General features: G+C 45.5%; 1 protein-coding gene and 1 long non-coding RNA gene across 2 annotated transcripts in view; one reads left to right on the forward strand and one right to left on the reverse strand.

Annotated features, from left to right (window-relative positions):
* LOC114597569 (uncharacterized) overlaps nt 1-8,106 on the reverse strand; it is a 30,284-nt gene extending 22,178 nt beyond the window's left edge. Inside the window, exon 1 of the long non-coding RNA XR_003706858.2 lies at nt 7,979-8,106. This is a non-coding gene — a long non-coding RNA (uncharacterized LOC114597569). The remainder of the gene's footprint in view (nt 1-7,978) is intronic.
* On the forward strand, nt 7,818-14,203 carry NPM3 (nucleophosmin/nucleoplasmin 3). Its single transcript, XM_028730515.2, has 6 exons — nt 7,818-8,184; nt 9,849-9,934; nt 10,389-10,508; nt 11,318-11,411; nt 12,348-12,499; nt 13,309-14,203. The coding sequence occupies exons 1-5, from the start codon at nt 8,109-8,111 to the stop codon at nt 12,479-12,481; spliced, it is 510 nt and encodes a 169-aa protein (XP_028586348.2). The 5' UTR covers nt 7,818-8,108; the 3' UTR covers nt 12,482-12,499; nt 13,309-14,203.
* Nucleotides 14,204-14,841: the final 638 nt, after the last annotated feature.

The raw sequence follows: 14,841 nt of genomic DNA on the forward strand, positions 1-14,841 counted from the left end.
CATACCTCCACATGTGGTGGGAGTGTCCCAAAATCCAACTATTCTGGACAAGAGCCATACGAGAAATATATAAAATAACCAAGCAAGTATTAGAAATCACCCCAGAAATGGCCCTACTAAACATATTCCAAGACAACAATGCCCACTTACACCACAAATAACTCATAACCCACCTACTCTCAGCAGCCAGAAACAACCAGACATTGGAGAGACCTGTCAGGAATAAACATGGACCAATGGTACCAAATAGTATGGGAAACAGCCTTACTAGAAAAATTAACCAATAAACTGAAATGATCATGGGGACAAATAGAAGAAGACACCTTCACCCTGGTATGGCTCCCCTTTATCATATCACAGCCCAACAAGACAATGACAAAAATCCACCAACAGCATACAAATCAATATGGCTAACCTGATCCAAAACCCACCCACCCCCACTCACACATGAAAACACCACAAACAACCACACCCTAGGCCAACCCCAACCTCTCTCACCACCAAAGAAACAAGGGAACAGCAGAGAACCTGCACAAGCAACGCTGACACAAAACCCCACGTATATTAAGTAAAATAGAAACATCACCACCCGACCCCACGCATCTTTCCCTCCTCCACCTCTTTCCCCCTATTCTTCTTAATGTCTCAACAAATGAAACCGATTTGTAAAAAAAAAGTTACATGGGGAAAAAATACGAGAGAGAGACATTGCACATACCTTTGTAAATCAAGAAAATATTTAATAAAAATACATTTTAAAAAAAGAGTAGCCCAGGTTTGGACTTTTTAAACTGAAAGTACGTTGTATTTTACTTATTTATTTAAATTTGTTTACTGCCATTGATATTTGTATACCCATTGATCTCAGGGCAGTTTGCAACATAAAATCACAATATAAAAATCAGAAAATACATAATAAAAACAAAGACAACCAATCACCTTTCCACAACAGACTTTAAAGGGGCATTGGATTTAAACCAGCCAAAGGCCTGGTTAATGAGAAACATTTTTGCCTGGCACCTAAAGGTGTATAATGATGGTGCCAGCTGAACTTCCCTGGACAGAGCATTCCACAAAAAGGGAGCCACTTCAGAAAATGCACCCTCCGGACCTCCCATGGAGGACGCTCATGAAGAAGGGCCTCAGAGGATGCTCTCAGGATCCAGGTAGGTTCATATGGAGAGAGACTGTCCCTGAGGTATAGCAGTCCTGAGTCAATTAAGGCTTTATAAAAACCAGCACTCTGAACTGGGCCCAGAAACTATTGGGCTATTGCAGTCGGACCAGGATCGGTGTAATAAGCTCAAACAGTCTTGCCTTGGTGAGCAACCTGGCTGCTGAATTTTGCACTAACAAAAGTTACTGAACCATCTTCAGCCCTACGTATAACACATTGCAGTCATCTAAACTGGAGGTTAATGAAGCATAGACAACAGTAGTTAGGCTGTCCCTGTCCAGATAAGGGCACAGCATGGCCACTAGCTGAAGCTGATGGAAGACACTCCACGCCACCGACGCCAAAAACTGTATCAATTGTCAATGCACAAACCAAACAGTCTTCCTCTATGGAGCAGGATTTGACTTCCCTGTCCTCTTTACAGCCCCCATGCACCCTCCAAATTTGTTCCTCCTGATCAGATTTAGGGGAAGGCAGGAGAGGAAGACGAGATCCTATTGTGCAAGCAGAAGTCCATGCAGTGTTGGATTCTGCCCAATAGACAACTTCTGAAAGAAGAGAGTGGTCTGCAGAACCAGTTACTCGTTTGTTTCTTGCCTAGGGGTATAATTAAATATGTTTTAAGTCTCTTACTGAGCAGCAAAGGAATTGTAGTTTATAATGGCATATAGTCAAAAATAAAATAAAAAATATCTTCTGAAAATCTGGCTTAGTTTGTGGTCAAAAGAATGTGCACGAAGAAGGGTTAACCTCCTGCCAGAGGCCTGCAGAGAGAGAGTGGGAAGCAGTCATATATGCTTGAGTGAGATGATATGGAAATGTAATACAACTGTATTCTGTGTGGTATCGTCCCCCATCACTTTCAGTGTACAATGATGAATCCTGGAAGAAGAGTGAAGGAGAGATGGATTCATTGGACATAGCATAGCTATTCCAGATGTCAAGTCGCTGGATTGAAGGCTAGTGAATAAAAAAGCCACAAGCCAGGCTTAGGAGGAGGGGTGGATACTGGGGAGCCTTTTTTAATTCCAGCTCTTAAGCAGAATTGCAATGTATATTTATTTGTTAAGATTAAAGACCTTTTTTGAAAAAAAGCAATACAACTGCTACACTTATTAGCAGTAAAGGTAAAGTAAAGGATCCCCTGACCATTAGGTCCAGTCGTGACCAACCCTGGGGTTGCGGCGCTCATCTCGCTTTATTGGCCAAGGGAGCCGGCGTACAGCTTCCGGGTCATGTGGCCAGCATGACTAAGCCGCTTCTAGCAAAACCAGAGCAGCACACGGAAACGCCGTTTACCTTCCTGCCAGAGTGGTACCTATTTATCTATTTGCACTTTGACGTGCTTTCGAACTGCTAGGTTGGCAGGAGCAGGGACCGAGCAACGGGAGCTCACCCCGTCACAGGGATTCAAACTGCTGACCTTCTGATTGGCAAGCCCTAGGCTCTGTGGTTTCGACTCTGTGGTTTACACTTATTAGCAGTAGACTACTAATTTAAGTCATTAGAGGTATCCCAGTGAATGAATGAGGCCCTTTTAAGAATAGAAATGAGGATGCAGCAACAGTTCTCTTAGAAACTTGTGGTCATGAGCGGCATGTTCAGAAGCGTGCACTCAGCCTCCAAGTTTTTGACTGGCACCTAAAGATATACAGTCGTACGTTGGATTTCGAGCAGCTTAGTTCACGAACAACTTGGAACTCAAACGCCACAAACCCAGAAGTAGGTGTTCTGGTTTGCAAGCTTTGCCTCAGAAGCCGAACATCCGCAGGAAGCTCCTGCAGTCAATAGGAAGCCATGTCTTGGTTTCTGAACATTTCGGAAGTCAAACAGACTTCTGGAATGCATTCTGTTTGAAAACCAAGGTATGACTGTATATGGAAGGTGCTAGGTGAATCTCCCTGGGGAGAGCATATATCCAGGAAGTTTGTAGGAACATGGTATACACAATAAGGTTGGGCAGTTAGTTGGGAAGGGTTTATGTATAGGAATAGCAAAATACCTGGAAAGCCCCCTGTGTGCTCCGCAATCTTAGCTAGTGGCAATAAATATTTTTAGCCCAAATACTGCATTCCTTTCTAGGCAACCCGGGGGCCACATGCCAGAGGTGTGTGGGGCCAAATGGAAAAGTGGACAGAACAGTAAATATAAAAGTCACTTTTGTACAGTAGGCTAATGTGCAGTTGTACTCTCACACCCCTCTCTATCCTCTAGAGTCACTACTCTAACAAGAGTCACTACTTGAGATCAATGGTGCAGTCCAGGCAGGCGAAAATTTTCAAGATTCCAAATCCTGGATAAAGAGGGTGTGGCTGGGGTAGGAAAGGGCTCCAAGAGGCCTAGTGGGCCACATTTGACTCCCACACCTGAGGTTCCCACCCCCTGGCTTTAAGGGTTTGCTGCCTCTCAGGTGTTTTCATACCATCTTTCAAATATATTCCCAGGGATGGTTGCACTCCAACAATTGCAATGTAAATACAGGAAAGGCAAGCTAAAAACCACCAAGGCAGCACAAAAACGTCAGGATTAAAACAAAACTGGGAAAATAAAAAGGACAGTGTGAATGGTGAGGGTTTCTTAAGGCACAGTATGAGAAAGTACAAGAGGTAAGGCATATCCTTAGGCACCAGGCAAAAACATTTCCCTTCAACCGGCCGTTTGGCTGATTAACATGGCCTTTTAAATGTGTCTGTGGCATGGCGGTTATTGGTTTGTTTTGTTTTATTCTGTATTTTGTGTTTTTCCTTTTGTATTTTTATGTTGTGAACTGCCCTGTGATCTTCAGGAGGTATACAAATTTAATAAATAAATAATATGAAGAAGCCTGGTGCAGTCTGCTCCTCCATAGAAATGGACCAATCCTTTTCAAGCCTTACCTTCTTCAATCCTATATAAATTGACATGTGAGTAAGTCCCATTGAACTTACATCCCGTGGGACTTAACTTCTGCATGAACAAGGGTGTACTCTGGTTCACCCAACATTTCTGCAGCCATTTGGGAGCCCATTTGGGGGCCCTGCACTGGTGAGGAAGGACTGCAGAATAATCAAAGGTTTAGTGCAGTTCAACCGATCCTTTTAGGTCGGAAAACCATACACCAGGCCTAAACTTGGCAGCTGGAATAGCTCAGTAGGTAGAGCATGAGACTCTTAATCTCAGAGTTGTGGGTTCGAGTCCCCTGTTGGACAAGAGAGTCCTGAATTGCAGGAGGTTGGCTTAGACGGCCCTCCCTTCCAACTCTACAATTCTATGATCCTACTTTATCTCTGTGTATGTCCCAGTGCTGGAAACTGCACAACTTCCAATCATCTCCTTCCCATGGAGGATATCCACAACACTTTGCACCCTATCTGATTCTGTCTGTTCGTCTGAAGGGTAAGGAGCTTCTGTGTTCAGACTGCTGGAAAGCGGAGAGGGTTGCAACCATGCTGTAACTACATAGGATCAGATCAACAGGAGGTACAAAGATCAAGCGCTTTGCTCTTTAGAACTAGGACTTTCTGAGAAGACAGGAAGGAAACTGCCTTACTGCGAGGAGAGAATGTCTGCTTCTGTATGAGGCAGCTTTGGGATTGCTCCTGAGTTCTTCTGTCTTTTAACATCTGACAGCAGAAACTAGCTACCAGGAAAACTCATCAGTATCCCACTGGGGCAATAACCCTTTTGTTTTTACTGCCCAGAAATAAAATACTATAAATGTGACATTGAGCAAACCACCCCCTGCCTTCAACTCACAGCTGGGAAATTGACGAGGCTGACCCAAAAATGGCCGTCTTTCTATGCGAGGCCAGCTGATATTCTAGTGAGCTGCAAAAAAGGGTATACCACTGTGTTTGATTGTTTTTTAAATCTCTGCTAAGGCTCATCTTAACATGATCCTCATCTCTACAGGATGTTAAGCCTTGTGCTGAATGGCACAGGTAGTTTTCCAAACCATATAATGACAGAACAAAGGCTCCTAGATGCTGCTACAGAGCTATGGCAAGTGAGTGAATAATCATCACCTCCAGGTTCCTAATTCTGTGGAGGGGATGGTTGCGGTGGAGAATCCTGATGACCTAAACAGATGGCTGCAAGTGAGGTAGGACTGCTAAAAGCAGAAGGTGGGCCAAGACATTAATATACTGCCCATCTGAAACCACAGTGTGGGTCTCCATAGCCCCAAAGGGTTTGGCCAGGTTGGGGCTGCAAACCAGCCGCTATATATTTTATTTAGAAAGGGACTGACCCTTGTGATCTTCCTTTGCTCTCATTTTAAGATTACCAGGATGCCTTGGGTCAAAATACCACCTTTGACATATCTAAGCAACACAGCCCTGCCATGCCAGATTTAAGGCAGGGTAGACAGTTCCCCTGCACAGGGCAACAAGCCAAGGGGGTGCAAAATTGAGAAGATCCATTAGAAGGCACCAAATTTTGGCCTCGCACAGGGCATCACATACCAAAGATCACCAAAGTCTGCCTCTGAGCCCTGTAATCAATCATTTTCAGTTACACCAATCCTTTCCCTGGAGATGGTCCTAGAGCAAGGATGGGAAACTTGCACATGATGCTGGACGTACAACTCCCATCATCCCTGACTACTACTGGCCATTCTGGCTGGGGCTGATGGAAGCACCCACACCTGGTGGTCCACAGGTTCCCCATCCCTGGTCTAGAGTGTATATCTGCTCCAGCAGCAAAGCATCTTGAACATGGCTCAAAGGAGATGAAACTACTATTTTGCTGCATTCACACATTGCGAAAAGCATGATTCTAATACAAAATCATGATCATTTGCAATTTAAAGCTGGTGAGAGAAGCGAATGCTGGAGAAGCTGCCCTGTAGGTAGGTTAAGCCCAACCATTTCCAACACCCCTTAGCGTAAATGGCAAAGGACTCAAACCCTCCTTTCTCTGCTTTCTCCGAATTCAACGGGGGCAGCAGCTGCCACGCTCGGCAAGGGAGTCGCCGCACCCTCCACTGCAGAAAGATCCTGGCATTTGGTTGAAACTGCTGCCGACACTTCAGAGAACAGTGGGGCCCTTACTAAGCAGGTGGAGCCGCTTCAGTTTTCCTGGGCGAATCCTGAGTTCCAGGAAGAATTGGAAATGCAGGAAAACTGCCTCATCCCTAAGTCCAAGCACTGCTGCTACCCAGTGCCGGATTTACGCTAAACAAGCGTAAACAAGCTTAGGGCCCCACTCTCTTGGAGGCCCCAAAAAAATTTAAAGGGGGGAAAACTGTTTGTACATTTCCAAAATATAAGATAAAAAACAAATAAAATAAAACCTACATACAGCAACAGTGTTTTGTGTTGTGTAGGCTCCTATGATGATAATGGGATAACCTGCTAACCTGCTCCCTAAAATATCAGAGATCTGCATTGGCTCCCAGTACGTTTCCAAGCACAATTTAAAGTGTTGGTGCTGACCTTTAAAGCCCTAAACGGCCTCGGTCCAGTATACCTGAAGGAGCATCTCCAACCCCATCATTCACTGAGATACAGCACCGAGGGCCTTCTGGCAGTTCCCCTCATTGCAAGAAGTGAGGTTACAGGGAACCAGACAGAGGGCCTTCTCGGTAGTGGTGCCCACCCTGTGGAACACCCTCCCTTCAGATGTGAAGGAAATAAGCAGGTATCCTATCTTTAAAAGACATCTGAAGGCAGCCCTGTTTAGGGAAGTTTGTAATATTTAATGCTGTATTGTTTTTAACACTTGATTGGGAGCCGCCCAGAGTGGCTGGGGAAACTCAGCCAGATGGGCAGGGTATAAATAATAAATTATTATTATTATCATCATCATCATCATCATCATCATCATCATCACTGGTTTGCTCATTTCTATATGTGCCTACATTCTGCATGTGCAAATGGCTTTAGATACCTTTTAGGTCCATAAGTTACCATATAGCATATATTCAACACAAAAAAACAGCGACAATTTGTTGTTGACAAAGGACAGCTGAACATATAAAGGGCCCCATTACCGTCAGTAGCTTAAAAGGTAAAGGTAAAGGTACCCCTGCCCATACGGGCCAGTCTTGACAGACTCTAGGGTTGTGCGACCATCTCACTTAAGAGGCCGGGGGCCAGCGCTGTCCGCAGACACTTCCGGGTCACGTGGCCAGCGTGACAAACTGCATCTGGCGAGCCAGCGCAGCACACGGAACGCCGTTTACCTTCCCGCTAGTAAGCGGTCCCTATTTATCTACTTGCACCCGGGGGTGCTTTCGAACTGCTAGGTTGGCAGGCGCTGGGACCGAACGACGGGAGCGCACCCCGCCGCGGGGATTCGAACCGCCGACCATGCAATCTGCAAGTCAGTAGCTTAGGGCCTCATCAAACCTAAATCCGGCTCTGCTGCTACCCGTCTAGCGCAGGCACGGCGACAGCGGCTCTCCTGCAGGTCGTTCCCAACCGCAGCTGGAGACACGACTGCAGGAGGAGGCTGGACCCAGGACCTGCTGCATACCGCGTGCGTCGTCCACGGCAGACACGATTCCACTTTTGGCCAGCTAGAGTGCTCACCCACTGATAGGCAGTGGGAAGAGGCCCAGGATCTATTGCATGCCAATGCGCCCCAGAGCGATCCCTCTCTCTCCCCCACCCTCCCGCGCCACCTAAGACTACACATTTCGTTTCGGATCCTTGCATGATCCTTGCACTAACAGCGCCGTCTCTCCTTCCGGGAGGAAAGCAACGAAAGCAAAACCGCACCGCTCTCTGGAAAATGAGACTTTTCTAAGGCGCAGATAAAACTTCCCCAGAGCAAACGAGATCACCCACCTCGCCCGCCTCCCTCGGAGGGGCCGCCTACCTCGCCCGCCGATTGGAGGAGGGATCCGCGTTGCCGGTGGGGCGGCCTTAGCCAAGCCGGGCTAGTCGGTGGTTCCGCTGCGCGAGCGTCTTCCTGCCTCGTCCTGCCTCGCTCTCTTTCGGCGCAAGCCATGGCCTCTCTGGTGGATCTGGAGTGCATCGCGGATGGAGTCAAGGCGCCGATTTGCACCAGCAGCTTCTTGTTCCGTAAGTTGAAGGAGGGATGGCCTGTCGCTGCCTGGAAAGAGAGGAAACGGGGATAGGCGAGCATGTAGGTGGAAGGGGGGAAACGGGGCCCTTTGGGGTAAAGCAGGAAAAGGCATTGGGGGTGTTCAGAGGGACCTCCTACTGGGATCTGGGTCGTTTAGACTTGACCCTTAATGGGATTTGTTTGAACTGGGTCTCTATATGTTCAAGGCCCGGAAGCACGTGGCGTGGCGACGCTAAGTTATCCAGGTGCCGCGTGTGCCTCTTAAAGCCCCAGATGCGTCCACGTGGCTTGCTAGGCTCGTTACATTGGAGGAGCAGGAGGGGTATTTCCCACCGAAAATGCATTAGATCTTTCGTACTGTAAGATCTGCCTATGTTGTAATCAGAGGAGCGGCGAATATTTCTTGACCCTAGAACAGCAGTTCGGCGCACGTGGGTTTTGGAGTCCACGTGCATCGCTGAGCCCAGTGAGACTTGCTTCGGCCTTCGGGTACATAGACTCAGACTACAAATAATGTTTCTGGGGGCCCTTCTAGTTTACGTCGGGAACATAGCACAGTGGATTATATCCTTCTGCGGCAGTCCAGCAAATGAAACCGTTAGAAATATAAATTCTGTGTACAGGCAGGATGAGATCTCATAGCTATATTAATGACAGCAATAAAAGTTTTTGTTAGAAAACTGAAACTAATTATTGCATCTGAAAATTGTTTAAAAAGATTTTGGGGACAATCCAATTAACACAAAAGGGAAGATTTTAAAAGTGTGAATGGTAAATATGAATACTTTGTAAAGAGTGGATTTGTTTCCAAATGGTCAAACGCCTTCTTGCAGAGTGGCACAACTGCTTTTGCAATAGTGAAAAATACCTCTTAGCTTGAATCACACACCTTCTCCTCATCCCCTCCTTATTTTATTTATAGTATCGATTTGGTACTAGGGTCCAACAAAACACTGACTAACCCAGATGTTGTAATCTTAATATAATTTCTTCATTGGTCAATCAGGAATAGCTGGAGGGAGGGAAGTAAAATAAGGACATGCGCAAAATGCCGAGATGAAATATGGAACTCATAGTAAATAATGGAAGGTAACTAATGTTCCCCCCACTCAAACAAAGGACATTACAAAGAAGAAGGCGGTGTTATAAATGTGCACAATGAAAATGTTAACTTCTGTGTTAAGGTAAAGCAAGCATAGAGCAGAATTGTTGTCTGCAGGAGAAAAAAATTACTCCTGGGGTCTAACACTGCATTTTGTCCACTCAGGAATATCTTCCCCACCCACCCCTCAAAAACAGGAAGATTATTTAGTGCTCTAGTGGTAGTATAAACAAACAAAAAATGGATTTAAGGTAGAATTCCAAGTTATTTTGCTTGCCCTCTTTTGAGAAATTGCTGAGGATAGAAGGGACCCAGTGAGCTTATGCATTTGGTAGCTGCACTTTCCCATTCATTTCTACAAGAATAAATTGAATACCTAACAGCTTAAAGTGAGAAGCATGTGAAGAAAACACCATTCTAAAAGTTTTATAAATATTTCAAATAGCTGGCTCAAGAGGGTTAAGAAGGAAGTGGTTCAGTTTCTTGCAAATCTGCTGCTTTTAGAAAATTGACTTATCAGTTGCAATATTTGTTTGTTTCTCTTTTCCCCCACCCCAGGATGTGAGCTGAACAGCAGTACCCGATCCTACACTTTTAAAGTGTCTGATGAAGATGACTCTGATCATATCTTGGCTCTGAATATGGTGAGAGAGGTTACATCCTGAGCTTGGAAAACCAGGACCCAGACCCGTTAGCATGACCTAGTATTTGAGAACTCAGCTAGTAGCCAGAGGTGACCAGGAGTTCTACATCTAGGGCAAATCCCTCTTCAAATACTAGGCACCACTTGGTTTCTTTGCTAGTTACCTGGAAGGATGAGCCTCAAACCAGGAGAAATCTTAAGTTTGCCCAGTCTTGTGCTGTGAGTTGGCTACTGGGCTTCTATGCTCCTGTTTTTGAAGTGGGACCTAAAGTTCCCCAGAAGACCTTTCGGTAGAGATTCTGGTTTTTTACTCTACTGGTTGCATCTGTTAATGGATGATCTCACACTCCTAGCTGCTTTATGGGGTTTGGGGAGGGGGGTATTCTCTCTTTGGTAAGTATTGCTGAATATTTTGGTTTTTACTCTTCTTTCCATTTTGTCCTTCCATCTTCAAGATTTGCCTGTCGGAAGGTGCCAAGGATGAGTGCAATATTGTGGAGTTTGTGGGGCACGACTATCAGGACCAGGAGATTGTGGTGCCAGTGGCCAACCTGAAGTTGTCGTGCCAGCCTTCGGTAAAAGAAACAGTTGTGTGCATGGGCAATGTGGGAGGTGGGCATATGGTGGCTACAGGGTCTGAAAGGGCTAACAGGAAGACATGGTGATGGTGGGGGAGAAGGCTGGGTTTGCAAGACCTGAGATCTTTGTCATGGAGCAGGCTCCTTTAGGTCATCAATTCAAATGTGTGGTTTGATGCAGTGTTTTTAGTATGACCTGAAAGGTGTCAGCGAGAACTTAATTTGTTCCTTTTGTTAGTAATTATTGTTATTATTATTATTATTATTATTATTATTATTATTATTATTATTTGTACCCTGGCCGGAGCCGGGCTCAGGGCAGCTAACACCGTAAAGCTAACACAGTATACAAAGAACATAAAAACACGCAATCAATTAATTAAAATCTTAAAATTAGTTCAGAACAAATTAAAATCTGGACAGATGGCAGTCCACGGGTAAAATTGAGAGTGGTTAATATTCTCCAGGGCCAACTGTTACCACTGGTCTTATAAAGGACCTGTGAGCAGGCTAGGAGGCCTCTTTAATGCTTGTTCTTATACAGAAAGAAAAGAATCAGACTGAACCCCGACCAAAGCCTGGGGGAACACCTTCACCTTACAGGCCCTGCGGAAAGATGTCAAATCCCATTCAGCTGTGTGTGAGAATTTCATGGCTGGGATAATAGAAAATAGACTTGCTAGTGCCCTGGCTCTCTAGCCCAGAAGCAAGAGGGGAAGAAGAAAGCTCAGAGTCTAGTTGCTCTAAATGGGATCTGGAGACATTCCTTCCTCCCATCACATCTTCCTCTCCTTCTCCTTTCTCAGTTGTGCTTGGAAGATTTCGAGCTCCAACCCCCGGTGACGTTCCGCCTGCGCTCAGGATCTGGCCCGGTCCACCTTGCAGGACAACACCAAATATGTAAGGAGGCTGGACTGGGATTTGGGGAGCTACTGGGAGCAAAGGGGGTTCCTAGAAATTAAGAGAAGAGAAGTGGGTGTTCTCTCTTAGGGAGGGATGTGCTGTGACAGACTCCTCCATCCATTTTGGGCCTGTGGGCACATTGCAGAGTTTGAGGAACTGTTGTGGCCACTGCCACAAAATGGCTGCCACAGGTAAAAGACAAGAAACTGGGTACAAGGCGGAGGCTGGGTGTGAGCCACACAAGCCAAACCACATACTTGAAAATCCCCCTCCCTGAAGGAAAAGTCACTATACTTGGGTACAAAAACTGTCCCCATCAAATACATACGTGCTGTTTGCAGCAGTGGGTCTCCCTTTTGCTCCCTACTCTTTCCTTTTAAAAAAGGTGGTTTGGTTGGTCACACTGAAAAGCAAATCCCCAGCTCCAGCTGCCCTGTGTCCCTCCTTCCCTTGTCTTAGAGTGGGGTAAAGAAGCTGAAACTTGCCTTCCTTTGATTAAACCAGCAGCAACAACCATAGGAGAGCCAGGGCACCTTGGAATGCACTGCTGAGGTGTCTTGAGGCATGGGGGGACACTTTAAAACAGGCTACTTGGAGGAATGTCATTTATATAGTCAAAAGCACCCAATGTGTGGCTTTGCTCAGTGGTGCGCTCTGTTCAGAGTTGCGTGTAGGTTGCTTGTCCTCCAAGTGAGGAGGACTTAGCCACATCTCATGGGCAGGTGTGCATAATGGAATGGTACCTAGCCCTTCTTTGAAGCATAAGGCAGAGAGCTGGGGAATGTTGTGTGAATGCTTTGGCATGCACAGGTAATTCACTGCTTGAGACGCTCTTAGGAATGGGGTGGAGTTGGCTAGCAATGGTGAGAGGAGGGGCTGGGGGCATTTCCCCAGGTCCTACTGCAAAGTAACAGTTCCAGCTGCTTCTTTCAGTTCACAAAAAGGACCTCTCAGATGATGAGTTCAGTGAAGATGAGGAGGATTTTAGTGAGGAGGACGAGTCCATGGAAGAGGAGGAAGGGGAGCTACCTCCTATCAAGCCAGCAAAGAAGCAACGCAGATCTTAGCCTGACATCTCCCTGAAGGTACGTGTTTGTGGAGAGGTTGGGCAGCTGAGAAACGAGGACAGATGCCCCCAATCTGGTGCTCTCCAGATCTTATTGGAAAACAACTCTGTGACCGTTGGCTGTGCTGTTTGGCACAGCAGGTTGAAAAGGAGGCCCACCTGGGCTATTGCAGTGCTAAGATTGGGGAGGTGACATCATCAGCTGTTTTTGCTCTACTTTGGTGTTCTTCCAGATACAGGAGCTGACTCTGTGACAGCAGCCATGCCACCAGAATTGCTTTTTAATATAACTGGGCCTACCAGCCCTACACTGTCATCCATTTTCTGGCCTTAGGAAGTAATAGAGCCATAGGGATAAAGGAAGCTATCTTAGGCAGAGTCCAGTCAGCTCGATATTCCCTCCCTGTTTGTATTTATACCCCACCAAGGAGCTCAGAGTCACCGCATACTATTATTCTCACAACCACCTGGGAGGTAGAATAGGCAGAGAGTGAATGGCTGGCCAAAGGTCACGCAGTGAACTTCATGGCCAAGTGGGGATTTGAACCCTGCTCTCCCAGGTCCAGCAATCAAACCACTACAGTGATTGGCAGCAGCTGTGCAGGGGTTCAGAAGGAGGACATTCACTGCCCTACCTGGAGATGCTGGGAATTGAACTTTTGGCCTTCTGCACACAGAGGAAATGCTCTCTTATCACTGAACAGTTGGCTTTCTCCGTTGCGTGTGGCTAGCTGTGGTGAAGAAGGCTTAGTGGTTCACCCCTTTTGGTGCTCAGGGTGCTCAGAAGCTTACACCACCACACATAATTGAACTTTTTCTTCCTGCCAGGTGCTGCTGGTTTTCTTCTTCCTAAAATGCAGTGCTCCTAGTCTGCAGCTGAACTTCTTGAAAACCTTTCTTATATTTTCTATACGAATCTGATGGCTGACACAAGTAACTGGTGCTACTGACTACATGGGGGAATAGCCTGCTGTTTGGCAAATCCGAAGACTCCTCAAACACATTCCCCCCCTGAGAAAACTGGTTCCTGTTGTGCCTTCTGGTCAGATTTTTTTGGTACTTCGAAAGGTGCCCAAACTTACTGCTGCTGTTGGTGTGTGATAGGTTGTTTTCTCTGCAGGTGAGGCAGTCGAGAGGGGTGCGAGTTTTATGTTCCCTATGCATTTTACATCTTTTTAACGGATATGTTCCCCAAGGAATGGGTAATACCTGTGGAATGTAAGGTGGTGTCTGTGGTTGGTTGGTTGGTTGGTTTGTTTGCTTCAGAAAGCAATAAAAACATTTTAAAAGAAATAAAAGAAATTAGTTACCTGCTGAGCCTCCTTCTCTTGAAGCTTGTGTGCCTTAGTTCTTGGTTTTGGAGTGTCCAGACAGATCAATGCAGGGTTTAGTTTCTGAGGGGAAAACCAGATCTTATTTTTAATCAAATTTTAAAACCATATATGTATTTGTTCATATTATATTAGCCACATTCTAAATGCCATTATTGTAGAGAGTTTTTAAAAGGATTGCTTCCAACTGAACTCCATGCCAGGGAGAAGGAATAGAACCTGTGTTATGTTCCTGTTGTTCCGGCTCATCCTTTATATGTCAAGAGCTGTGCGTGAATTAATAGTAAGGCATGGATCATAACTGCATTTGAGACATTTGGACATAGTTGTTTTCACATTGTGCCATCTCTTCTAACAAGTTTTGCTTTTTTGGAATAAATGTGTTTGCAATATGTGGACTACTCTGAACTTTTTTTCTTGGTGGGAAGTGTGGAATCGAGAGCCATGGAGCACCATGACGCTCACTTTCCAGCTACAGGATTTTATCTTCTCCTCTTGAAATACATTATAAGTATGAAAGGATTTCTTGCTGTTTCCCAGAAGTGGCTTCACACGGGATCTCTCCCTCAGCTTGTCTGGCGGAGTAACATATAAGTGACTTTGAGCATCAATCTTGGCATTGCCAGTTTACCTAATTTCAAGATCTGGGAGCTTGCTTTTCTTCAATTTAAATAGCTGATAGTTTTTACTGACTTATTTTAGTCAGTAGAATTAATAAAATAGTTATAGACATGTCAGTAATGGCCAAGAAATACACAATTAGTATGCAAGTTTTAAGCAAGTAACACTACTAAAGACTAGCTATGCACCCCTAATCTAGGAGTAATGGGACTTCCTTTGAAGGAGACATAGCATTGCCCTGTAAAAAATACTAATGTCTTAGCACTATTATTTCCATGACTAAAGATGAGCACCTAGTTTCCCAATACTGTACTTCACTACAAAATCTATATTACTTGATTGAGATATAATTGCCTGGTTCATTCATAACACCAAGCCATGGTTTGTTTAAAAAACTGCAGGTTCTCCC

The sequence above is a fragment of the Podarcis muralis genome, chromosome 6 (assembly GCF_964188315.1).
Source record: "Podarcis muralis chromosome 6, rPodMur119.hap1.1, whole genome shotgun sequence".
In the NCBI taxonomy this organism is placed as follows: domain Eukaryota; kingdom Metazoa; phylum Chordata; class Lepidosauria; order Squamata; family Lacertidae; genus Podarcis; species Podarcis muralis.